This window comes from Vulpes lagopus, chromosome 18 (genome assembly GCF_018345385.1).
Source record: "Vulpes lagopus strain Blue_001 chromosome 18, ASM1834538v1, whole genome shotgun sequence".
NCBI classification, from domain to species: Eukaryota; Metazoa; Chordata; class Mammalia; order Carnivora; family Canidae; genus Vulpes; species Vulpes lagopus.
In genome coordinates, this window is record NC_054841.1 from 12252002 (window position 1) to 12276136 (window position 24135).

Below are 24135 nucleotides of genomic sequence, written 5' to 3' on the forward strand. Positions count from 1 at the left end.
TGGGATGCTTGGCACCTTTTACCCTTAGGGGCTGGTAGCCAAGATGCACCCTCCATGCCTCCGTCTCCCCCATGGTTCTGCTGCCTTCACAGGGGTTCTTTGTGCTTGAGACTCAGAGTCTGCATCTGGGAGAAGGATCCTTGGGGGCTGCTCATTAGCTGTGGTCAGAGATCTTTCTGGGCCCAGGCTCCCTGGATGCAGCTTGCTAACATAGTGCAGGGCTGGGTGTGGTAATTGGGTGGGGCTGGGACCTGGCGCTGGGTTGTTGTGCAGAGATCTGGGAAAAGGGAGCTGTGGTATGTCTGGGGGCAAGTTACTTTAGCTTCCCAGACCTCAGCGATGTCGTCCGATAAGTGGGATAAGAGTCCCTGCTGCACAGGCTTGTAATGGGGTTAAATGCGGTTTGGATTTGACCATACTTGGGAAATTTGACATGTGAACCTAAAAGCCCTGCCCCCCGCCCCCTGTCTTTGCAAAGGATGAAACTGAGGCACAGTTTTCTCTGTATCTGTAGCCTTCCACTTGGGTGTGTCATAGACCTTTCACACTCGCAATGTCTAATCAGAACTAATTTCAATCCCGCTTTCCGCCCCTGTCGGTTCCCCATCTCAGTTCCTGGTTCCTCCATTTGCCTTGGGCTTCAGATTCAAACTCTGGGTGCTGTCTCTGATTTCTGCCCATTCCCCAGATTCAGTACAGGGAGTCCCTTTACTTCCGCCAAGTCCATCCACTTCCCTCTCTTACCTATTCCACCCACGTGCAGGTCACCACCATTTCTCAGGAGTATGAGCCCAGCATAGCTAGATTTTAAGTTTTCAGGTGATATTTCTTGATTTTAAATTTTGTATCAAAATGTATTCCAATGGCTTTGAGCCAAATAAATGAAGGAACCTGGCCCCTGGTTGGCCAGCTTGTGAGTTCTGAAACTAGTCAGGGCTGGGTGTGTGCTCAGGACCAGGGGTGGTGTCCAGGGGTGTGGATGGGCCTGGGTGTGGCTGTGTCTTTGTGGTGAGGTTGGGGGGCTGTGGTTCATTCAGGGTACATGGGATCACGTGGAGGGTGTGGCCTCAGTCGTTAGAATCAAGGTGTGGTCCAAACCTTGACTTCAGGGCTGGGTTTACAGGGGGGTGGTGCATGCTGTGATCAGGGGAACAGATCTGGGAATCAAACTTTTTGGGTCAAAATCCTGGTTCCGCCACTTCTAGTTGGGTAACCTTAGGCAGACAGCTGCTTTTCTCTGGGCCTCGGTTTCTTCATTTGTAAACTGGAGATAATTTTGTCTTACAGGTTTCTTGAGGATCAAGTGGCATATAGCAGGCGCTTACAGCATTTTCTATCATTATTTGTCGTTGCTGTTGTCAGGAGTGGTCAGGGTCCAAGTAGAAAATGTGGGGCAGGGATCTGGTCAGGTTCTGCATATTGTCTAGATAAATGGGCAGATTTTTCTCCCTGGCTGGAAGGAAGAGCTCGGTAGGCTTTCTGATAACCTCTGCATTTGAAAATCCATGCTCAGTTTGAAGGGTTGAGTAAGCCTGACTGCTGATCAGCAGTACCCTGGGACTTAACCTCTCTGGGCCTCAGCTTCACCATCTGTAGAATGGGGGAGACCAGCCACCCTCCCCTACAGGGTTGTGCGAGGATCACTGGCAGGTACCTGGAGCAGTGGCTGACATGCCCTGTGTGCTCTATGATGACCCTGGCGGGGGGCAGTTGTGGGAACAGCTGGGTGGCAGGCTTCCAGGAGCCCCAGGCCTGCCCCCCTCTGCTCCCCAGGGCTGGTTCTCCCCTGAGCGCTGACTGTACCCCCTCTGTAGGCCTGAAGCTGGGCATGGAACGGGACGCTTACGTCATGATTGCGGAGAAGGGGGAGAAGCTTTACCACATGATGATGAACAAGAAGGTGAACTTGATCAAGGACCGCCGGAGAAAGCTGAGCACCGTCCCCAAGTGCTTCCTTGGCAAGTGAGTGGTCTCACTCAGGCCTCTGGGGGGTTCCCCGGCAGCAGGTGGGGTAGACTGTACCCTACCTGGCCCTTCTCGGCCGTGCCTCTTCCTCAGGAGCCCTGCTGGGCAGAGCTAAAGCACCTGGAATCCTAGTGTAACAGACCTCGGAGGTCAACAAAGATCGTGGGGTCCCCATGTTAGGTCTTTCCAGTCTTTTCCTACCACAACTTACTGCAAAACATAAATTCTATGTTGTAACCTAGTGCATATAGCCATGTAACGTATGATTGAAGCCAGTTTCACAAAACATTCTGGGCAGGGTATACTCTGAAAGTACCTGTTCTATTTCTTTTTTGTTCTCTTTCATTTCTATTCCATCTTGTCCTTTGTATGTTATTCATTTCTTCAGTTGTTTTAAAAAATGATGTGAAGCAAGACCATGGAGTAAATGTCACAAACTGCTAACGGGTTGCCCACCATAGATTGAGAAACACTGCCCCTCCTTCTCAAAACAGAAGCCACTGTAGATATTTCCAGCAAAGAGGTTTTTCACACAGGGAGTTGATTTCAGGGTTGCAGGAAGCGCCAGAAGAGCAGACAAGGGCCTTTGCATCAGTCAGCAGGCACCACAGACCCAGCAGCTTAAACAGAAACTTGTTGCCTTCCAGTCCTAGAGGCTGGAAGTCTGAGACACTAGGTGCGGGCAGGGGTGGCGTCCCATGAGGCCTCCTGCCCTGAGTTATATGTTAGCAGGGAGGTTCCTAGAAGCTCTCTGTATTTGAAGGCCCCCAGTCTCTCTCTTTGGGAAATACATTCCTTCCCAATGAAAAACGCTTTACCCCTGCCCCCATTTCATAGCCAAGGATCAAAGGGGTCGGAGCACAGGTGTATCTTAAACCCAGAATTACATCTCCTTTACTTGGTGGGGGCGGCTGGGGATGAAGAGGGGCAGCAGATACACAGCCTCACCAGGATTACCAAGCCGTGTGCCGTGCGCTTGACCTGGTGGTCAACACAGACGATGTCAGCTTCATGGGGCTTGTGGGCCAGCAGTGGAGGGGACGTTTGCCTGGGAGGCAGGGATTTTGTTTAGAATTTATTGACTTATAATCCATCCACCTCCCAAAAACTTTTGAAGAGGCCTTGGATATGAACCTCGGTATTATATTACCGTGGACCAGGGGAGAGGTGATTTGGACAAAGGGAGTCACAGTAAAGATGGGGAAGTGGTTGCATTCTGGATCATTTTGAAAGTGACCCCATTTGCTGGTCGGGTAAAAAAAAAGAGAGTTGAGGATTGTGAGCCCCTGGAAAGCTGGAGCTGCCCCTTGCTGAGAAGGGGAAGGAGACAGATGGAAGAGAAGGTTTGGGGCCTGGGAGTAGAGCTTAGAGGCTCCTTTCAGACAGGTGCCCTTGAGACTCTTACATACCTGGGTGGAGGTGTTGACTTGTTAGTTGGATATAGCTGGCCTTGGGGAGAAAAGACTCTGTTGGAGAAGTAAATGCAAGGCATGTGGGCATTTTAATTTTTTTTTAAGACTTCATTTTTTATGGGGGGAGGGGCAAACAAGCATGTGGGGGAAGGTGAGCCGCAGAGGGCGAGGGAGAAGCAGAGTCCTAGCTAAGCAGGGAGCCTGACACGGGGCTCCGTCCCAGGCCCTAGGATCGTGACCTGAGTTCAGGCCCTAGGATCGTGACCTGAGCTCAAGGCAGACGCTTAATTGACTGAGCCACCCAGGCACCCCACATTTTGATGGTTTTTAAAGCCATGGGACTGAAGTCTGCAAGGGGACATGCAGGGAGAGCTGAGGCAGGTACTGAGCTGTGGGGCTGCCAGCGTCTGGAGGAAGGACATGCAGAGGAGCCTCAGAGAAAGCGGGCAGAGAGGTAGGAGGCACTTGGGGCAAGTGTGGCGTCGTGCAAGCCAGGCAAAGAAGATGCAGAGACAGGGTGCAACGGCAGCAAGGTTTGGACGCAGCACGGTTGAAATGCTGGGAAGATAGGCCTTTGGAGACCAGGTGTGGAGCCAGGGCCGAGCTCATTGGTGGCGGCATGAGGCTTGTGGTTGAAGGGGCAGCAGGCAGGAGGTTTTGAGGGGGTGGTTGGACTCCCGAGGAGGGGCAGGGGGGCTGCCCTGTTGCCCCCAGGGGTCAGCAACCTGCACCAGGAGCTCCTTGGAAGGATGTGTGGAGAGGAGGTTGTGGGCCTCAGACCTGTGGGAAGCGGGGAAGAGGCGGCCTGGCTCGTCTCCATCAGCTAGTCTTTAATCCCTGGGCAGAAGGAAGGTTTTCCTTGCAGGAGGGGCTTGCTTCCGGCCCCTCTGTCACCCGCCCCCCAGGTCACCCGACCTCTCCGCCTCCTGCCAAGCCCCTTGGGGAGCTTAGTGCAGCCGGATGGGATAACCTGCCTGTGATTAGAGCTTCAGCGGAGTCTTCTGTCTCCTCAGGAAGGATTAGGGGAGATTTCTTTTACCGCCCATTTGAAACAGGGCCAGGATTGAAGCTTGTTTTATAATCACCGGGGCCTTAAGGACCAGACTTCCTGCAGAAGAGTCTTCTAACAAAGCTCTTCTCCACACAGAGCTCTGCTCTTGGCCTGGCCCGGGCTCATGACCTTCCTCCTCCCCCCCAGGGCTCAGCTCCTGAGTCTTCTCCTGCTGGAGCAAACGTGGTCCTTTGGGTGGAAGGAACCTGTAGCTACCAAGACATAATTACCAAACTTTCTTCTGCTGCAGGCACTGGCATGTGGCCATGCCTTTTAACCCCCATGCAACATGGTGAGGCAGGTCACTGCCATTATCCCCATTTTAAGAGTAAAAGAGTTGAGGCACAGAGAGGGAAGAGGGCCTGCACCAGGTCATGCGGCCACAAGTCGGGGGCTGGGATTTGAATCCAGGACTCTCTCCCACCACACTCTGCTATATGTATCCATTTATATCTCTGTTCTGCACATTTAATTTTTTCTTGATAGTTACTTTCTCCCTGTCCATCTGTGCTACTAGAGGGGGAATCCATGAATATAAAACATGTCTGATTTGCCCTCATAACTTTTAAGGGGTGGGCTTTTGAGTCCAACTTGGATGCAAACCCTGCTTCCTCCTCCTTCTAGCTCTGTGACTGTGGGCAAGTTTCTTAACCTCTCTGAGCTTCAGTAAATGATCACTTAATGAGAAATAATAAAATAAAGGGTAAGCCTCACCGGATTGTCAGAGGCTGCAGTGAGAAAAGGCATGTGACATGCCCCACACAGTGCTGGCCAGGTGATGGAAATGTGTATTGGGGTGGCCGGTTTCTGCCCTGCTCGGAGACAGAACTTGTGAAGAAAATCAAGGGATAACATTTGATATGTGTGCGGAGGCATTTCTCTCAAATGTAAAAAAACAAGGGCGTCTGTCCTCCGGGAGCCTCAGATCGGTTGGGCAGACTGAATCAGTTCATTCATGCCATTCATTCACTGTTTACTGAGCCACTACTGTGTGCCAGCAGGGGACAGGACAGATGGACCCCTGCCCTCATGGAGATGATTGTCTAGTGGGGGATCAGAAAATACACAAGTAGACCAACACCAGTAAAGAGGAGATTTCAGTGAGTTGATTGATGTTGTAAGAAATGAGTAGGCTGATTTCAGGGAGGTGAGGAAATGGGGTACCGTTTCAGCAAGGGTAGTCGGGAAGAGCCTCTCAGAGGAGGTGACATTTTAACCAAGCTCTAGATGATCACCAAGAGCCAGTCATGAGAAGATCTGGGGGGAGCAGCATTCCTGGCAGAGGGAACAGCAGGTGCAAAAGCCCCAAAGGCTGCAACGAACCTTGAGTAAGTAACTGAGGAACAGCCAGGCCAGTGTGGTTAGAGCGAGAGAGTGGCCAAGGAGTGGGAGATGAGGCTGCATGGTTTGGCAGGGGTCATATTGGGCAGGTAAGGGGAGAGGGGTCTCAGGTTTGATTCTTGATGAGCTCATTCCACAGGCTCTGGATGAAGGCACTGTCAGAGCTTGGAGAACTCAGGGCACAAGTGTAATGGTGTGTCTGGCATGGGGCAGTCAGGGAAGGCTTCCTGGAAGGAGAATGCTTCCCCCTTGCCAGAGGTTAGATGTCATTCATTGACTGATGTCTGCTGGGATAGAAGCTCTGAGGTGGAAGAGGCCTCACTGTCTCGCCCACCTGCCTGCACAGGTGCAGGATACCTGTGGGTATGAGTTGATCAGAAATGATTTGTCAGACATTGCTGCAGGAAGCTCCTCCAGGAATTCTTCAGGAAGCAGCTTCAGGCAGTGGAGTTATAGGGACGAGTATAGACCCCCCAGTCCTACCCTCATGGAGGAGACAGGTGAGAACAAGGGGACTGCTCTACTGGGTGCTGAGTGGCACACTGGGCCTCAGCTCAGGGGACTTCCTAGGGAGATCGCAAAGGCATACCTCTGTATCCCCTGTGCCTATTATTGGGCTTGACATGTGGCAGTGATTCTGGGGGCAGGAAGGAAAAAGGGCTGAAGCTGGGTGCATGTAGACTCAGCTAGCGCCCCGTTGTCTGGACCCCAGACTTGCCACCAGCCTCAGCTGACCTGCATCTCTATGTGCCCAGCTCAGTGCTCCAAGCTACAGCTTTCTGAAAGGCTGGACTTCCAGCAACTGGCAGATTGCTGGTTTCCTAACTGTACTTCTCAACTCAGGGCCTTTGTATGTGCTGATCCCTCTGCCTAGAACACCCTTCCTTGCACCTCAGTGGAGGCAAATGGTGCCCCACTGACCTAGAGCAGTTCACGCATGTGTTTTATGTGGGCTGCATGGTGCTTTCAGGAAATTTTGGATCATATATCAACATTTAACAGTTGGGAGATTTCACAGGAAATGCTGAATTCCTGGCTTCTCTTGGAAAGTAAGATGCTTTAGTCTTCCCTTGTGGCCACAGTCAGCTGTATGGAGGGGTAGCTGGTGTCTTTAGGAGCGCCAGCACTGGCTCGTTCAGCATTGCCTCAACCTGGCCGCCACCTCCTCCTCCTCCTCCTCTTCTTTTTTTTTTTTTTGAGAGAGAGAGAGACAGACAGACAGACACTGAGACTTAAGTAGGTTCCATGCCCAGCGCAGATCCCCATGCAGGGCTTGATCTCACAACCCTGAGATCATGTCCTGAGCTGAAAATAAGAGTCATATGGATGCTTAGCCGACTGCCACCCTGGCACCTCCAACTTGGCTGCTTATGGTCATTTACAAGAACTCGAGGTCCCTGCGTTAGAGATGAGTTTTATCTGGTTTTGCACACTGGGTTTCAAGCTGGGTCCCAGCTTGAGATTTCATTTGATGTGAAAGTTGATCAGCTAAATCCAGAAGGTTCCAGAGTGAACCGCTTGCCAGATAGCCCCTACTGAGGCCCAGAGAGGAACAATGTCTTGCCCAAATTCGCCCAGCAAGCTGTGAACCTTCCTTGATGCTCTGAAAGGGGTAAGCCTCGACTTGGGGCAGAAACATGGGTCACAGTTGCTGTTCTCTGGGCTGCCTTCCTCCGCACTAGCAGAAGACCCTAGGACACTTCCTGCCCCCCATCTGGCCACAGGGCGGCTGATGGGTGCCAGAGACAGCCCCCGATGGGACAGCTGGTGGGCAGCCGGATGCCGAGTCTCCAGCTTCCGAGAGTGGGCACTCAACATCTGTTTGCCTCCTTCATCTGCTGGCAGCTTTCTCCGTCTCTGATTTTTGGGACTTTTAGAATGAAACTGAGGGTGGTGGACCTAGAAAAACCTCTTCCCCACCTAGGGCTCTCACCCCACAAAATAGATCCATTTCTTCTGTGCACCCCCCTTCCCCTTGGCTTGCACCCGGGGCTCTGTGAATGCCTCTGCGCACACCACTACCTACACACAAGCAGCCAAACACTGAGAAGCTAAAAATAGTCCTGCCCCCTCTGGCCCTGTAATTGGAGGCGGGACAGCTGGTTTCGATAAGCAGGAGAGCTCTGTGCTTTGGCCAGCTGCCACCTGCTTTCATTGAACACAGATTGCCTCGGTGGAAACAGCCCTGTTGCTGGTTCTCCCTTTTCTTGCTGACTTTGAGTGGGCTGAGCTCTGCACTGAACCTGAGTGTGCCGCCAAGAGCAGGGACCTGGGGTCGGGCTGAGCCTCTACCCCACTGGGTAGTCACGTTGGATTTCCTTAGGCTCGTGAGCCCTTCTTTCTCCCAGAGACCTTCCTGTCGACCCTAGAAAATTCCACCTTGTTTGATGGTTCATACCTTCATGCGTTCAAGAAATGACGACTGAGCTCTGCTGTGCTTTAGATCCTCCTCTAGAGGTGCAGGGTGGGGGGGGGGTGGGGTAGGGCTGGGAATAAGGCTGACGGAAATCCCTGCCAGGAGCACCTGGGAGGCGCAGTCAACTGAGCATCTGCCTTCGGCTCAGGTTGTGATCCTGGGATCGAGCCCCACATTGGGCTCCCTGCTCAGTGGGGCAGGGGGTCTACTGCTCTCTCTCCTCCCCAGCTTGTGCTGTCTCTCTCTCTATCGCTGTCTGTCTCTCTCAAATGTAAAAGAAATTAAAAAAAAAAATCCCTGTCAATGTGGATAGAGATTACTTTCTGATGGAGCAGACGGCTGATAAACACATATAGAAATCTGTAACACTACAATTCCAGACAAAGATACATGCTAAAAAGGAAGTGAAACCAGAAGATGTGAGGATTGTGTAGGGAGCTGTTTTGTTGAGTAGGAAAATGTGAAGAGCTGGGGTAGAGCGTTACCAGGCAGAGGGAATAGCAAGTGCAAAGGCCCTGAGGTTGCTAGGAGTTTGATCTTTCTTGAGAAGCAGAAGATGGTGGTTGTGGCTGAAACATAGTAAGTGAAAGGTGTAGGAGATGAGATCTGTGAGGACAGCGGTTCATGTGGGTAACGGTCATCGTGTGGGCAGAGTGTCAGTCTTTTTCTGAGATCAAGCGGGAGGCCCACTGGAGAGTTTGACTAGGAGAATGACACAATCTGATTACCATGAGCTCTCCTGACTCTCCACAGTCTTCCTTCGGGACTCTTATTTCTTCCTGCTTGTTTGTTTCTTCGTTCCTCTGCTTATTGATCATCTGTTCCCCCACCCATCTGCCCAGGTCTCTCTCCACTTAGTGTCCACCCATTTCTCCCATGCTGCCCTCACCCACCTGCCCACTAGTCTTCTGTCAGGTCATCCATTCATCTACTCAACGTTCTATTCATTTCCCTCCCCACTCCTGTGTCCATCTGTCCATTCATCCATCCATCCTTCCCTCCCTCCCATCCACCCACCCATCCATCCATCTATCCATCCACCCATCTTTCTCTCCCATCCATCCTCCTTCTCTCCCTCCCTTCCTCCCTCTCTCCCTCCCTCATCCGTCCATCCTTTCTTCCTCTCTCCTTCTCTCTCACATCCACTCATCCATCCATCCTTCCCTCACTCCCTCCCATCTATCCATCCACCCATCTTTCTCTCCCATCCATCCATCTACCCACCCTCCTTCTCTCCCTCTCATCCATCCACCCATTCACCAATCCTTCCCTCCCATCCACCCATCCATCCATCCTTTTCCTCCCCTCTTTCACATCTACTCACCCATCAATCCATCCTTCCCTCCTTCCCATCCACCCACCCCTCTACCCATCCATCCATCCATCCATCCTTTCTCTCCCATCCATCCATCCATCCATCCATCCATCCATCCATCCTTCTCTCCAACCCTCTCTCCCATCCATCCATCCACCCATCCTTGCCTCCATCCCATCCAACGGCCCATCCATCCATCTGTCCATGGAGCCATCCATTGCACCCGAGTCAGGGCCTGGTCACACCCACCCCTCTGCCTTTGGTCCTGGGAAAAGCACAAGGCCTCAGTATAATGCCCAGGGCTATGGGCTCCCAAAGTTTGCTCTCTTGTGGGATGTTCTAGCTGTCCTTCCCAGGAGAGGGTGGGGCCAGGCCAGTTTAGTGCTGGTCCCTGTGTTCCCAAGACTGGGGAGGGTCTCTCAAGGGCATCTTATCTTCCTGGCAGTGAGTTTGTTGCCTGGCTTCTGGAGATTGGTGAAATCAGCAAGACCGAAGAAGGAGTCAACCTGGGTCAGGCCCTGCTGGAGAACGGTATAATCCACCATGGTGAGTCGGGGCTGGGTCTGGGCAGGCCCGGGGGGGGGAGCGTAGGGGGGGGCTGTGGGTGGGCACAGGTCAGACCTCAGCAGTGCTGTGCTTCCATGAGCATGTCCACTAGCACAGAAGCATTAGTGTTCCCCGGGCACAGGGTAGCCTTGGGATGAGGATGCCCTTATGAATCTGCTCACCGGGCTGGGAAGCCCTGCATTCACCTGCAACACCAGCAATGCAGGGACACCTTGAAAAGTCCCCTCAAAAAAGGGCCATATTTCTGTCACTTAGTGAATATTTATTGAGTGCCTGTCATGTGCCACATAGCCGTGAACAGGATGGATGAAAAGTCTTATCTTCATGGTGCCGATGTACTAGTCGGAGGGTGAAGGTAATAACAGAAGTAAACTCTGTGAATCCGGATGGTGATCAGTGCTGGCGAGGAAGCAAGGGGGTGGTGTTCAATTTCGCATTGAAGGCCTCCCTGAGAAGGTACCCCAAGAGAGCAAGGGGCCGGGTACCATTGGGGTTCTAGGCTGAGGGAGCAGCTGGTGCAGAGCCCCTAGGAGAGGAGAGGCAGTGGGTCCAGGGAGCCGCACAGCGGCCAGTGCTGCCATGGGAGCGGGTGCGGGTGCAGTTGGCAGGCATGGGGCTGGGGGCCAATGTTTAGGGAGATGAGGTCCGAGACCTCGTGAGGGATCGTGGGGGCTTCGGCTTTTACTCGGAGTGACATAGGAAGCTGTTGCTGAGTTCTGAGTGGAGGGAAGCCCTACTGAGACTCAGACTTGAGCAGGTTCCCTCTGGCCACCATGTGGACAGTGGACGGGTTGTGTGGGGATGGCAGCAGGTGCCCAGCGAGGGGCTGCGATGTTCTAGACGAGAGAGGGTGGTGGCTTGGAACAGGGTGGAGTGTGGAGTCACACTGTTAGTGTTTTGAAAGAAGAGCCTCTAGGATCTGCTGGCTAATGGATCCACAGAGTGACAGAAAGAAACACCAGGGGTGACCCAAGGCCCTCGGGTGTCATAAATCCTGATTGTGTGGTCTCACACCCCAGCACCCACAGTCCCAACACATGCTTTGGTGATTGAGCACCAAGGAGGTGCCGGCCCGATGGGTTCCAGTGCAGGCTGGGTCAGGGCATTTCTGGGCCTCTCGTGAATCTGCAGGTGCCCCAGCCCCAAGCAGGATAGCTCAGCAGGGCCCCAGATGGAGCAGGGGGACCTGGTTTCCACAGAGGAGCGAGGGCAGGGCTTCAGGGAAATTGTGCGTGACACAGAGCCTGGCCGAGTGCAGGGTGATGATGGGCAGGGGCGGGTGCTGGGCCCAGCCTCACTGGCTCCCTGGGTCCCTCCAGTCTCTGACAAGCACCAGTTCAAGAACGAGCAGGTGATGTACCGCTTCCGATATGATGACGGCACCTACAAGGCCCGGAGTGAGCTGGAGGACATCATGTCCAAGGTAGGGATGTCGCCCGGCCCCATGACCCGGACCCCACAGTCATGGCAGAGCTGGCCTATGCCCCGGTGGCCTGTGCTCTTCCCCCACCCCCAGCTGCCGCTTGATCCTGGGAACCATCTCTCCCAGCAGCCCAGATTTGGAGGCCCCTGAAGCATGTGGCCTGATCCCAGACTCCCCCTTTGTCTCTTTCAGGGTGTGAGGCTTTACTGCCGCCTCCACAGCCTCTACACCCCCGTGATCAAGTAAGTTACCTTCTCTGAGCTCCAGTTCACTTCTGCCTCTTTTCAACTGTGTGGCCTGGGGCTGAGCCTTAGTCTCCTCCATCAGATGGGGCTCATAATTGCATCTTCCCTTTATGTTTGTCCTCACGGTTAATTGAGTCAGTCTGCAGGAAAGGCTGCAGGGTGGTGGTGAAGGATGTCTGTGCAGGAGCTGGTTTGAGTCTCAGCTGCTGGTTACCAGCTGTGTGACTTGGGGCAAAGTCACTTAGCCTCCTGGTGCCTCAACTTTTTTCCTTTGTGGAATGAGGATAATAATAAGATCCACCTCAGGGCCTTTGCACTTGCTCTTCCCACTGCTTGGAGTTCTCTTCCCTTACCTATCTGTGTATTTATTCCCTCACTTCCTTCAAACATCTCCGAATCAGAGTGGCCTCCCCTGCCCACCGTTCTAAAGCATCACAGTCTGGTATGCACTGTCCTCCTTTCCTCACTTTGCTTTTCTTCTTGAAACTTGTTACTAGTTGACATCTTACATATGTATTGTTTCTTGATGTGCTGTCTTTCTTCTCCACTGGATTGTAAACTCACCAAGGGCAGGGAGTTTGCTCACTGCTCTGTCCCCAGACCCTTGACCGGCACCTTAGAGCAGTGCTGTCCTGTAGCCCCTTCCATACTGGTAGCCATGCTCTGGGTCTGTGCTGTCCAGCGCAGTAGCCATGAATTACCTGTGGCACATAGTGAGGTCTGTGGAAACGCCAGTGATTATTTTCTTTATTGTGAAGCTTGTGGTTATGGATAAAGGGATGGAGAGGGTGACCTAATCCTTACCCAGCTGCAAATTCCTCTGTCCCCTGTCCTGACGGCTCCTGTCCACTCGTAGAGGAGCGGAGAAGATTCCAGCTGTTGCTGGCCTAGTTGGGGGTTGGGCCCCCGGGAACCACTTACATCTGTAGACCTGCCTCTGCCTCCAAGGTCCAGCCTTGGCCCTCATGAGAAAGGCCTCCTGCTTGGCCCCGGGAGAAGGAAGTGGCAGGGCCAGCCCTCACTGTGCGCGTGGCCTGAATCTGGGACAAGCGCCCCCCCGCCAGACTTTATCAGCCTCGGCATGGCTGGCCACATAAACCCGTACTTGCCAGCTTCGCAGCCTGAGAAGTTGTTGCAGTCTGACTGTGAGGTTAACGCGGCCCTTTGTACCAGGACTTGGTGGGAATTTAGATGCTGCACAGATCGGAGCAGGTGCTGGTGGGGTGCGGGGTAGAACTGGGAATCTGCTCCCCACCTGTGTTCTCCCTGATGGGCTCACATGCGCTTCCCCCCTGTAGAGACCGCGATTACCACCTGAAGACCTACAAGTCGGTGCTGCCCGGGAGCAAGCTGGTGGACTGGCTGTTGGCTCAGGTGAGAACTCCCTCTGGCTGTGCGAGCGGCTTCTCCCTCTGCCCAGGACTGAGGAGCAAACCGGGATGTGGGCCTTCGAGGCTTTAAACAATCTGTTCATGAGTTTCTGCTCCCAGTAAAATACACAGAACGCTTACTGCCTTAACTATTTTCTAGCGGGCAGGTCGTGGCACGAAGTCCACTCACAGCGCTGTGCAGCCATGCCCACCCGCCCTCTCCAGAGCGCTTTTCATCTTGCAGAGCTGAAACTCTGTCCCCAGTAAACAGCAGCCCCCCACCTCATTGCCCCTTCCCCAGCCTCACTTGTGCTTTCTACCTCTAGGAGTTTGGCTGCCCTGGGTGCCCTGTGTAAGCGGGATCATACAGCCTGATCATACAGCCTTTGTCCTGCTGCGGCTGGCTGATTGCACTCAGCCTAGTGTTCTCAGGCTGGGTCAGGATTTCCTTCCTTTTGCAAGGCTGGATAATATTCCACTGTATGGATCAACTGCATTTTATTTATCTGTTATTTCGTATTTGCTATCTATTAGCTATCTACTTAATGGGCGCTGGAGTTGCTGCCACTTTGAGGCTTTCAGTTACAACTGGAACAGTCCTGGGGGAGCTGGGACAAGTTGATCTCAGGCTGAAGCACCAGACCAGAGCCTCCATGTGGAGCTTGCCACGTTATTCCTTTCACATAAATTCCCAGGGGGCAAGGGTTGGGCAGAGGCTTGGAAAGTCCATGTGTCGGTTTTATTGCCACTTGCCAGAGGTGTTTGCTCCGTTGAGATGCTGCAGATACTTCTGTCTGCCTGCCTCCTGTGCTTTATGGCCTCTGCTCACGGGACGCTTACTCCACTCTCGTGGAGTCGTCCAACCCATTTAGAGACAGGGGAACTGGGACCCAGAGAGGCCGAGCGCTTGGCTCAAGGGTACACAGCCTTGTGGCAGCACAGCTTATTGGCACGGGCCTGTCTCCCCCACTTGTACCTCGGTTCTGCGAACTTTTCAGGGAGCTTGCAACAATGTTCATTCATAGTCTGTAAAAAAAAACGTATTGGCTCCAAAGATGAGGAGACAACTGTGAAATCAAAATGGATAAATGTTTAAACGTTTACAGAGCGCAGCTTTATGTCAGCCTCCTTAATTGTTAAATTTAGCATTCTTAAAAACCTCGTTCCATTTGAAAACAATTTGCTGGCGGGATTTTCTCATGTCACACAATTCCTGATGATTGCCTGGAAATCGTAGCCAATCTGTAAAGTAAATGTTTCTTGGCGCCAGATAACTTAAAAAGCAGGTTTAGAAAAATCCTTGAAAAAAAATTTCAAGCCAAAATAGCATTATTTAATGTAGGACGTGGGTGTTATTTTAATATGTTTGCTGTAGCATGGGATTCTAAGACCTCAGGAGGTCTTGAAACACCCCTGGATTTGAATTCAGTTTTGGACATCTGGAAAGCCCAGAGCACCTAACCACAGTGTAACACCGCCTTCCCCTTAGGATCCCATCAAACCAACTCTGAGCACGTGCTTTTATTTATAGCCAGGCTGACCTGGCTCAGATCCCCGCTCTGCATCTTCCTTGCTGCGTGGCCTTGGACAAGCCTCTTGGCTTCTCGGTACCTCACGTTCCACACCTGTAAAATGAAACTAAAAACGATACCCTCCCCGTTAGATTATTTTGAGGATTCAAGGAGTTAATCATGTAAAGTGCTTAGAAGGGCACCTGGCACAGAGTAATTGCTCAGTAAATACGATTATTATAATTCCTCATCTCCTGCACAAAGGATTCAAGGTGGCTCCAAATTCTGTGTGGTATGGAAGGCTGAAGAAATTGCAGTCTAGGTGGCTCAGTGGTTGAGCATCTGCCTTTGGCTCAGGGCATGATCCCGGGGTCCAGGGATCGAGTCCCGCATCAGCCTCCCCGCAGGGAGCCTGCTTCTCCCTCTGCCTATGTCTGCCTCTCTCTGTGTCTCTCATGAATAAATTAAAAAAGTCTTAAAAAATAGCAGAGGGGTTTTGGGGGTGCAGGAACAATATGAACAGGAAACAACCAGCTGGGGAGTGGGGATGGGGTGGGGTTGGGGGTTGGATCCATGGAGTCCCGCCTCCTGAGTGTGCTGCCACAGGTGAGGGTGACAAGGGGTGATGGTTAGGTTCTGCTTGGGGCCCAGACCTGGCTGGGTTTGGGGTCTCTGAAACGGTTGTCTTTCCCCACCTTGGCCCTTCTGTGGCCTCATGTTTCCCGAGTGCCCCTGGTGCCCACAGCTGCGTGTTGGTTTCAAAACAATGACGTGGACTTTGCCTTAAGGGGTGAATCCCAGGCCTGAGTTGGGAGTGAGGTGCGTCCCCGAGATGGCGAGAAGTCAGCGAGTCTGAGAGATAATACAGGATGCACTGCTGGGGGAGGTGGGGATGGGAAGCAAGGATGCGTCCTGGGGCTTTGGTGCACTGGGTGGCTGGAAATACCCTTTATAGTGATGCAAAGACAGGGGAGGAACCCCTGGATGCCTCGGAAAGTCCAGAGTTCTCCTCTGGCGAGGGAAGGCACTGTCTTTGGGGTGCCCGCTGGACTTCCTAGTGGGTGGGTGGAGGACGGGGCAGGATTGGCATGCCTGGCACTCAGGTGGCCTCTGCACCACAGACACTCTGTTCCTTGTCACTTTAGCAGTATTTAAAATGAGAAGGCAGGAGAGGGTGTAGAGAAATCCTACAAGAGGGCTCATTAGCTCATCCCTTTCTCTCCTTGAGCACCTCCTGTTTACCGGGCACTGCTTTAGGTTTGGGGACAGAGCAGTGAACTGGATAACAGTCCCTGCCCTCATGGGTCCTGAATTCTGGTGAGGGCTGGGGGAGGCAGTTGATAAGAACAAGGAGTAAAATGCACCATATGTTTGCTGATGCTGGGTGCCAGCTTGGTGCGTGGGGTAGGGTGTGTGGGAGCCCAGGGGGGCATTTACCCTTCACACGGGTGGGGCTGGTCCAGTTTTTGGAGGGGTCTGAGAAGGCTATATTGAGTAGGGACATTTTAACAGAGACCCGAGAAAGGTGGGGAGTGAGCCCAGGGACGGCTGGGGGTGCAGCCTTCTCTGGGGTGAGCCTGGTATGTCTGTGGGAGGCGTGAACAGGAGGTAGGCATGCTGGGAAAAGCTGGCCTGTGGCCAGTCTCATGGCATCCTGTGGGCTCTGGGGAGGGTTCAGGCCACTTCAGGGCTCTGAGCACAGAAGGGACAGCAGTGACTTTGGTGGGATGAGATTCTGCTGTAGGGGGGCGAGGCTGCCGGAAGGGAACCTGGAGAGGAGGCGGCTTCAGAACGTCAGACAGGGAAACAGGGTTCCTGGGAACTGGGTGACCATGGGGAAGGTGGGAGACATGGTCAGATTCTGGAATTTTTGGAGGTAGACCTAACAAAGTTTGCTGATGGGGGTGGGTGGGGTGTGGGAAGGGAGAGACAGAGAGGGATCTCCAAGACCCCAAGGTCCTCGGCGGAGGCTGAGCTGGGGGGGCACAGGACTGTATCCCGGAGCACGCTGGCAAGGAGGACCACCAGCTAAGCAACGCCAGTGTTGCCTTCTGTGTGGTGATTGGTGTCAGGCATGGGGAGGACCTCCTCATGGCCGGTGCTGCCAGAGAAGCTGTGGTCCTGGCCAAAGGACCCCCGGAGCAGCCTGAGTCATGTCAGTTGGTCCTGGGGACCAGCCCCTGTCCCCCCAGCATGGCAAGTGGAGGCCGGAGAAGGGTGGTAGGATGAAGGTGGCAGCTAACTGTAAGTGGTCCTGTCCTACTTCAGCAGACCTCCCATGGCTTGGCCTGGGCTGAGGACACAGGGAAGCTAATTGGAGCTGACGCAGGAGGATGACTTCTAAGAGATTGACTGGAAGACAGCTGGCACATGGCTCTGGGAAAGGGGCAGCAGGATGTGTGTGTGGGTCACTGTCGGGGAGAGGCTGGTGGTGAGGATGTCTTTGAGGACGGGTTATGCTGAGCCTTGATTTCAAGAGTTATTGCCACCTTGTACCTTAGCAGGGAATTTGAGAAGGAAACCTATAATTGTGTAGCCTGGTGGGGGTGGGGGTGGGTGGGTAATTTTGGTTTGAACACATCTTCAGTTTGAACTTCTAGATCATTCTGCTCCTTGAAACAAAATGTTCATCAAAACCCACTGGATCAACTAGAAGTGATTTTGGCTGCATATGATAGAAAATCTGACATACACAGTGAAGACATTTTTCTCTCACATAACTAGGCATCCTCAGTTCATGGTCCTAGAGCTCATCAGTGCCGTTTACACCCAGGCTCTTCCCATCTTTCTGATTTGCTATCTTCTTGCCATTTGCCCTTTGGTTGTAAGATGGCTGCCACGGCTCCAGGCATCACATCTATGTAGACCTATGGCCAAAGGCAGGCAGCAGGGGCAGTTGGAGAGAGCTCTCTCAGTCTATTTGGAGGAGGAAATTTCCCCTCCAGACCCCACCTTTCCCCGCTGGTCTTCCCCTTAAGTCTCACTGGCCAGGTGGGTCCCACATGTACCCCTAAACCACTCCCTGGGGGACAAGGACAGGGATTGAGGAGAGTGGCTTAGAATTCCTTGGAATTCATTGTTTGAGGCTGGGGAAGGGGCCCCTCCCCACTGCTTGGACAAGTCAGGGTTCTTTTAACTCTGAGGGTAAGGGGGTGATTAGCCCTTCCATAGACAAGCTGTGATCTGTCAGTTCCGCTCAGCTCTGCACGATCTCGTTTACTCCTCACAACAACCTAAGGAAAACACAGGTATTCCCATTTTACTGACAAGGAAACTGAGGCCTCAAGACACACGCCTGTGGCACTCCTGTAAGATGCGTGTGGGGGGCTGTCATGTTGCCTCTGTAGATGTAGATAATGACAGTGGTGGCACTAGCCCCGTCTGGATGGCGGCCTCCACCATGGGGTCTGAGCAGGGGGGCAGAGGCCTTGGAAGATCAAGGGCAAATCTGGGAATAAGAAATGACAGACGAGGAAGGGAAGGTCAGAGGGGTCACAGCCAGGGCCCTGCAGGGACGGGGACCTGGGGACACCGGCTCCAGAGTTTGCTCGCTGCACCTCTCTGCTGCACAGTTTCTGATTCGCTGCCTGGGCTCCAGGATGCCTCAAGGGTGGCTGTCGGGTGGAGGGCAGGGGGGCAGCAGGGACAGGAACAGGCCAGGAGCCAGTGCTGGAGGGCACAGGCGTGCGAGCTCCGGTGCTGGTGAGCAGAAAAGAAAAGGGCCTGGGAGCTGTGCCGACCTCTACGAGGAGGCAGATGGTGGGTGCTGACGGTGGCAGGGTCGTCAGCTCGGAGGGAAAAGGGGCCCTGCTGGTGGCTCCAGGCACCGATGAAGGAGACATGGGGACATGTGCCCTGGCCGCAACCCTGGGTGACTGACTTGTTCTCTTAGAGCCTTAGTGTCCTCATTATGGTAGGTGAGGGGAGGGTCTGGCTCTGAAGGAATTCCTTTCTCCCAGTGTAACCCAGGACAAGTGCAAGCCCGTCTGGGCCCCAGTCTCTTCATCTGTTAAATGGGGTCAGCGTGATTAACTCTGGGTTGACCAAGACCGAGTGAGATCGTGTGGTGCCTGGCACGCTGCGGGTCAGCGAGAGGCATCGGTGGACAATGTCCTGGGGCTTCCCAGTTCACGGGCAGGGAGCCTCCTGGGGCCCTGTGTACGTTACCCCCCAGGGTGTTCCGTCGCCCGGCCCAGCTCTGCCTCTGCCACCTGCATCCCAGGTGGTTCCCGGTAGTAATGTTTGGTGGTCCACTGAGTGCTAGATGCCGTGGGGAGGCGGGTAACCTTGACGGCCACCGCCGCTGCCCACGTGCAGCTGATGTTCTGGCGAGAGACAGACCTTAAACCGTATTTACTTATCTGGGGGAACCCAAGGACCAGGAACAGTTATTGCTGATTCTCCCGAGAGCAGTGCCCTGAAGGGATGAGTTTGTTTCGGACTGTGACAGGTGCAGCACCGGTATCGTACAGGGTCATGAGAGTGTCATGGGCTGGTGGTGGGGGCTGGGGTGTCCTGTGGGGCGTTGACCCGGACACTGCGACCTCAAAAGCCAGGGCAGGGCATTTCATGGGGAGGAAATTGCTAGTATAAAGGCCCTGAAGCGGGGGCATGTGTAGTTTGTGAAAGGACTGGCGAGGAGGCCAGCGTGGCTGGAACCCCAACAGAGGCTGGTGGGCGGGAAGGGGAGACGAGGGGAGCATGACAGTGCAGTGGCACAGGGCTTTGTGTGTCTTCCTCTGGGAGGGGAGAAAACAGTGATTTGAGGTTTTCCCGCAACTTGGTGGGATGTGGGGTAGGGGCCTTACCTTTCAGGTGTCCGAGGTCGGCGTTAATCCACGGTTAACCTGAGAATCCTGCTGTTGCTCTAACTTTAGGAACCTCCCTGTGGGTCACCCCAGGGCCCTGTGGGAAGGGGACAGGACTGGGCTGTGAGCCGAGAATGTGAGTGCCTCGGAGAGCCAGGAGGACTCCAGATGCCTGCCAGGGCCTCCCAGGCTGCAGAGTGGGGTCTGCTCGCCACCTGGGCCCCAGCTTCTCCCCTACTGGTCCTCCCACAGCTGGGGGCGGCTGTTCCGGATGCAGCCTCCCATGGATCGCCACCTCCCCTGGCAGGGCTCGGCGCCCACAGCCCTCCAGCCGCTGGCCTGGGGTCCCCCAGGAGAGATTTGTCTTCCTCCAGTTGGCCAATGCGTCAAATCCTAAGGCCAGTGGTTCCCCCGGGCCCCATGCTCTGAGTCTGAGCTGCAGCTTTGGCAGGTTGAGTCCTCCAGTCCCTGGCATTTGTTTCTCCTTTAGCTGGGAAATTCCCTGCCGCACCCCAGCCCCTCGGCTGCTGGCAGTGGGGATGGGGGACAGTCAAGGCGAGTGCCTCTCGAAACAGCTTCTCAGTTTGGGAGTCCTTTAAATGAGAGGTTGTCGGGCCCTGTGGCCATCTGAAGGTAGTTGCAGCTCACCGACCTGGCCACAGCCCCTGCATGATTTGGCCCCTGCTGACAACACCTTTATTCAATCACCAAATATTTACTAAGCACCTCCTGTATGCCAGGCTGAGTTCTAAGCATTTGGGGTTCCACAGGGAATAAATACAACAGGTCAAACTCCTTATCCTGTTGGAGCTGACCTCACTCACCCCCTCCCTGTTGGCCAGGCTGCTTTTTGTGCTGCAGGCTTCATCCCACCCCTGGACCTTTGTCCATGCTGTTTTCTCTACCTGCCACCCAGCAGCTCCCCCCCCATCCCCATCCTCCACCCCCAACCGCCACACAACTCACATGATTTCCCTGATGAACTGAGATTGTTGGGTTTGCAAGAACCAGAAACAGATGCTAGTTAACTTGGAAAGGGTGGAGAGAGGGAGGAAGAAGATGGCTCATTAGAAGGCTAAAGAGCACCCACAGAGTCAGGGGGAGACCCAGGAGCCAGCCTTAGGAAGAACTGGCATCCAGAAATGCCCAGCTTCTTGGGAGCAGGAGCTGAGGGCACTGTCTTCCGGGCACTGCTCTCCGGGAGAACCACACCACCTGTTCCTGTCCTTGGGTTCCTCCACCTACAGGTCTTATTCCTGGGGCATCACTGTAGCTTTGCACGGATCATGTGTCTTCAGCCTGGCCTGGGGTGGTGGTGGGGGGAGGATGGTGGTGAATACTTTAAGGGGCTGTCCTACCTAGATGATGTTCCACATGGGAGAGGCGGCCCCAAAGGCAGGCCCACTAGGCCATGACTGTTCGTATTTCACTTTTGGGTTGGATGTCACTTCCTTGGGGAAGCCCTGAGACGAACCAGACTTCAATTGTACCAGTTAGGAGTGTGTTCATTTGTAAGAACAGAAAACCCAACTGAACAGTGGCCCAAGCAAATAATTGTGCCATGTACCAGTCATGTCACATGTCAAGAACCTTCCATCCTTCACTCTGCCTGTGACCTTGGTCACCAGGTAGCCCGTTAGCCCTACACATCTCACTTCCTCACGTGACTTTGTCCCTGATAGGGAATTGTGGTACTGCTTTTCCCTTTTATCAGGGAGAAAGGTATTTTCCAGAATCCTGGTGTTCTTAGGTGTGACTGGCTACTGCTAGGTTAGGTAGGATTTGGAATTCATTGTTAGTTATCAAAGATCCCAGCTATAGAGACTGGTACAAATTAGGGGTTTATTTTCCTTTGGTCTGAGAGAAGCCTAGAGGTGGGTGGTTGAGAGTTGCTAGGGCAGCCTCATGGGGCCTTGGGCCACACACTCTCTTCCTGCTCTGCACGTTTTGATCCCAGGTCATATTGTGGTTAGGATGACTGCAGGAGCTCCAGCTATCACGTCTTTGTTCCAAGGAGGAGGAAAAAAAAAGGAAGCACCAGGGACTTAGGTTTTCCAGAGCTCCGTTCCAGTGATTTCTGTTTATATCTCATTGCTTATACTCATTATATCTCCAGCTGCAAGGGAGCTGGGTTTATGATCCTCTAGATGGATGCATTGCCGTCTTCAACAGTGATCGTCTCATTCCTAGTGTGGTATTGGGGAAAGGGTTGTTGCTAGGCATCTAACAATATTTGCCACGTAAAGTCTCCGTTTCTTCTTTGTGGTGTTCATGGCACGATAGGCAATGTGTTTATCCCAACTACTACTAATTTTCTTCTTTGGGGTTTATTAATAATAGCCACAAACCTGTTTGGTCAATGCTATAGTCCATAAGACAGACACAGATCCCTGCCCCTGTGGAGGGTCCACTTCTAGGGGTGACAGAGGGCTTGTTGCTCAGCCCCTTGTGTCAGTTCGCCTAACACTATCCCCTTCTTGTTCCATTCCAGGGTGACTGCCAGACGCGGGAGGAGGCAGTGGCGCTTGGCGTAGGCCTGTGCAACAATGGCTTCATGCACCACGGTAATCTGCTCCTTACCTTTGGCCCAGCCTCCTAGGGGGTCTGCCCCAGAACAGAAAAGCTAGTAGGGACCCTGGGGCATTTTTATGGAGGGGGATTTGAAGCCCAGAGAGAGCAAATGGTGGGCTGGAGGCTGCTCAGCATGCCCATGGGTGAGCCCCAGGCTAGATGCCGGGGCTGCGGGCCTTGGTTTGCCAGGGGTTGGGGGGACTGAGGACAGGCAGGTTGTAAGTGAGAGAGGAAGGGAGCCAGGCACGGACGTTGGCACCCCTTCACCCGGCCTGACCCCTTAGATAAGTCACTCTTCTTCCCAGAAGAGGAGCACAGAAGAGGGGTAGTGAGGTGGGCAGTCTTGAGATGATCCTGAGATGGAAAGGCGGGGAGAAAGAGGGAGAAACTGGTTCCACTGTGACCATTTCAAATTAAAACAGAAGCTAATACACTGTGTGCCTGGCCTCCTTCTGAGCTCTCCCCATGTATTCATTAGTTTAATCCTGAAATGATCCTTTGATGTTGGTATTAATATCACCCCTATTTATAAATGAGGAAATGAAAGCCCAGATAGTTAAGAAACCTGCTCAAGGTCACACAGCAAATAGGAGCTGGGATTTGAGCCCAGTCAGGCCAGCTCCCCGGCCACATGCTCAGCCACTGAACTCTGAGGGCACTGTCTTCAAGGCACTGCTCTCCGGGAGAACCTTCCTGCTCACTGGCCCTGGGGGAGCCCCGAGTCTGAGTCTCCTGCCCTTTCAGTAGGACACGTAGACTTAGCTTCCACCAAGGAGCCTTTCTTCTACTTCTAGAACACTCTGCACGGCCTGGGCTCTTGCAGTTCCCCTGGCCTGGGGTGCCCTGCCTGCCTCACACCCCTGACTTATTCCATGTTTCTGTTTAGTTCACAACTCCCAAGGCTCCCCAAACACCCCGGCCTTACAGGTCCTCTCCTTCATCGCTCTCTGCTTAGCTCATATTCACTGTTGTTCACGGAGCCCTTCTCTCCGTTAGACTATTCCCACACTTCCCTGTGTCTTTGTTCACGCTGTTCTTATCCAGCCTGTGCTTTCTCGGTGTAGGCACTGTGCTAGGCTCCGGGGACAGAGCGGTGAACGAGGGGAGGTGAGAGTCCCCTCCTTCTCGAGAGCTCACAGCCTAGCGTGTGTATCGGCCAATGGAGTCAGTTGTTTCGGAACAGTATGGGCCCGTGAGGAGGACTTTGGCTGGGACTCTAGTGTGGTGGGAATCCTGGCAGGGTTCTGAGCAGAGGAGGCCTGTGGAGAATGTCTGTGGGGGCGAGCATGGAAGGAGAGAAGCCAGGGCAGGGTTGATGTGGCTTGGGCCCTGGTGGGGGCAGAGGACAGATGAGACTCTGGAGGGTCTTTTGGCCATTCCTCCTCCCAGCTTCTGCTTTGTGCTCTAACTCAGAAGTCGGCAAACTCTCCCTGCAAAGGGCCAGAGAGTAAATGTCTTAGGCTTTGTAGGCCACAGAGTCTGTTACAGCTCAAGTCTGCCATTGCAGCATTAAAGCAGCTTTAGGCAGTAGTTTAAGTGGATGTGGCTCTGTGCCAATAAAACTTTATTTAGAAAAGCAGACAGTGGGCCATAATTTTCCACCCCTGGTCTAGCTGCTGGATTTGTCATCCCTTCGACAGGATGAGAGGCGTGCCAGTGAGGGGACAGGTCATCAGGCACATCTGCTGCCTTGTAGCCGGCAGGGCTTGTTCTAGCCCCGACCCGGATGACTCCCAGTAGGCCTGTGGCCCTTTCTGGGCCTCAGTTTCCTCATCTTCCCACTAGTGGCCTTGTCATCCCCTCCTCTGAGCTCAGCCTGCCTGTGGCTCTGTGGGGTTAGGGGTTGGGACACACTGCCAGCTGCCCGTTTCACCAGCTGTGATGGACAAGCAGGCCCAGCCAGGGTCATTCCCGTCCATCAGCGCCTCTCACCAGAGTCCTTCATTCCCAGAAGCCGCTCCGTTCCCTGCACAGCCCTCTGACAGCTCCCTTCTTCCCACCAATCAGCTGGGCAGAACCTCTCATTTGTGGGTGAGAGTAATTAGGGGTCCCCCCCAGCTGCTATTCTGGGAAGGCGGCTGGCTCAGGACATTCTGCGGGGGGTGACTCTCTGGCAGCGCCCACACCCTGGGGCCCTCAG

At 53.7% G+C, this 24135-nt stretch overlaps 1 protein-coding gene across 1 annotated transcript in view; it reads left to right on the plus strand.

Annotated features, from left to right (window-relative positions):
• The window catches only part of PREX1 (phosphatidylinositol-3,4,5-trisphosphate dependent Rac exchange factor 1), a 179052-nt gene that overhangs the window by 119626 nt on the left and 35291 nt on the right, over window positions 1-24135 (plus strand). The window contains exons 10-15 of the mRNA XM_041733137.1: window positions 1815-1962; window positions 9946-10046; window positions 11387-11490; window positions 11683-11732; window positions 13034-13109; window positions 21916-21988. Coding sequence (XP_041589071.1) covers window positions 1815-1962; window positions 9946-10046; window positions 11387-11490; window positions 11683-11732; window positions 13034-13109; window positions 21916-21988 — 552 coding nt within the window. The remainder of the gene's footprint in view (window positions 1-1814; window positions 1963-9945; window positions 10047-11386; window positions 11491-11682; window positions 11733-13033; window positions 13110-21915; window positions 21989-24135) is intronic.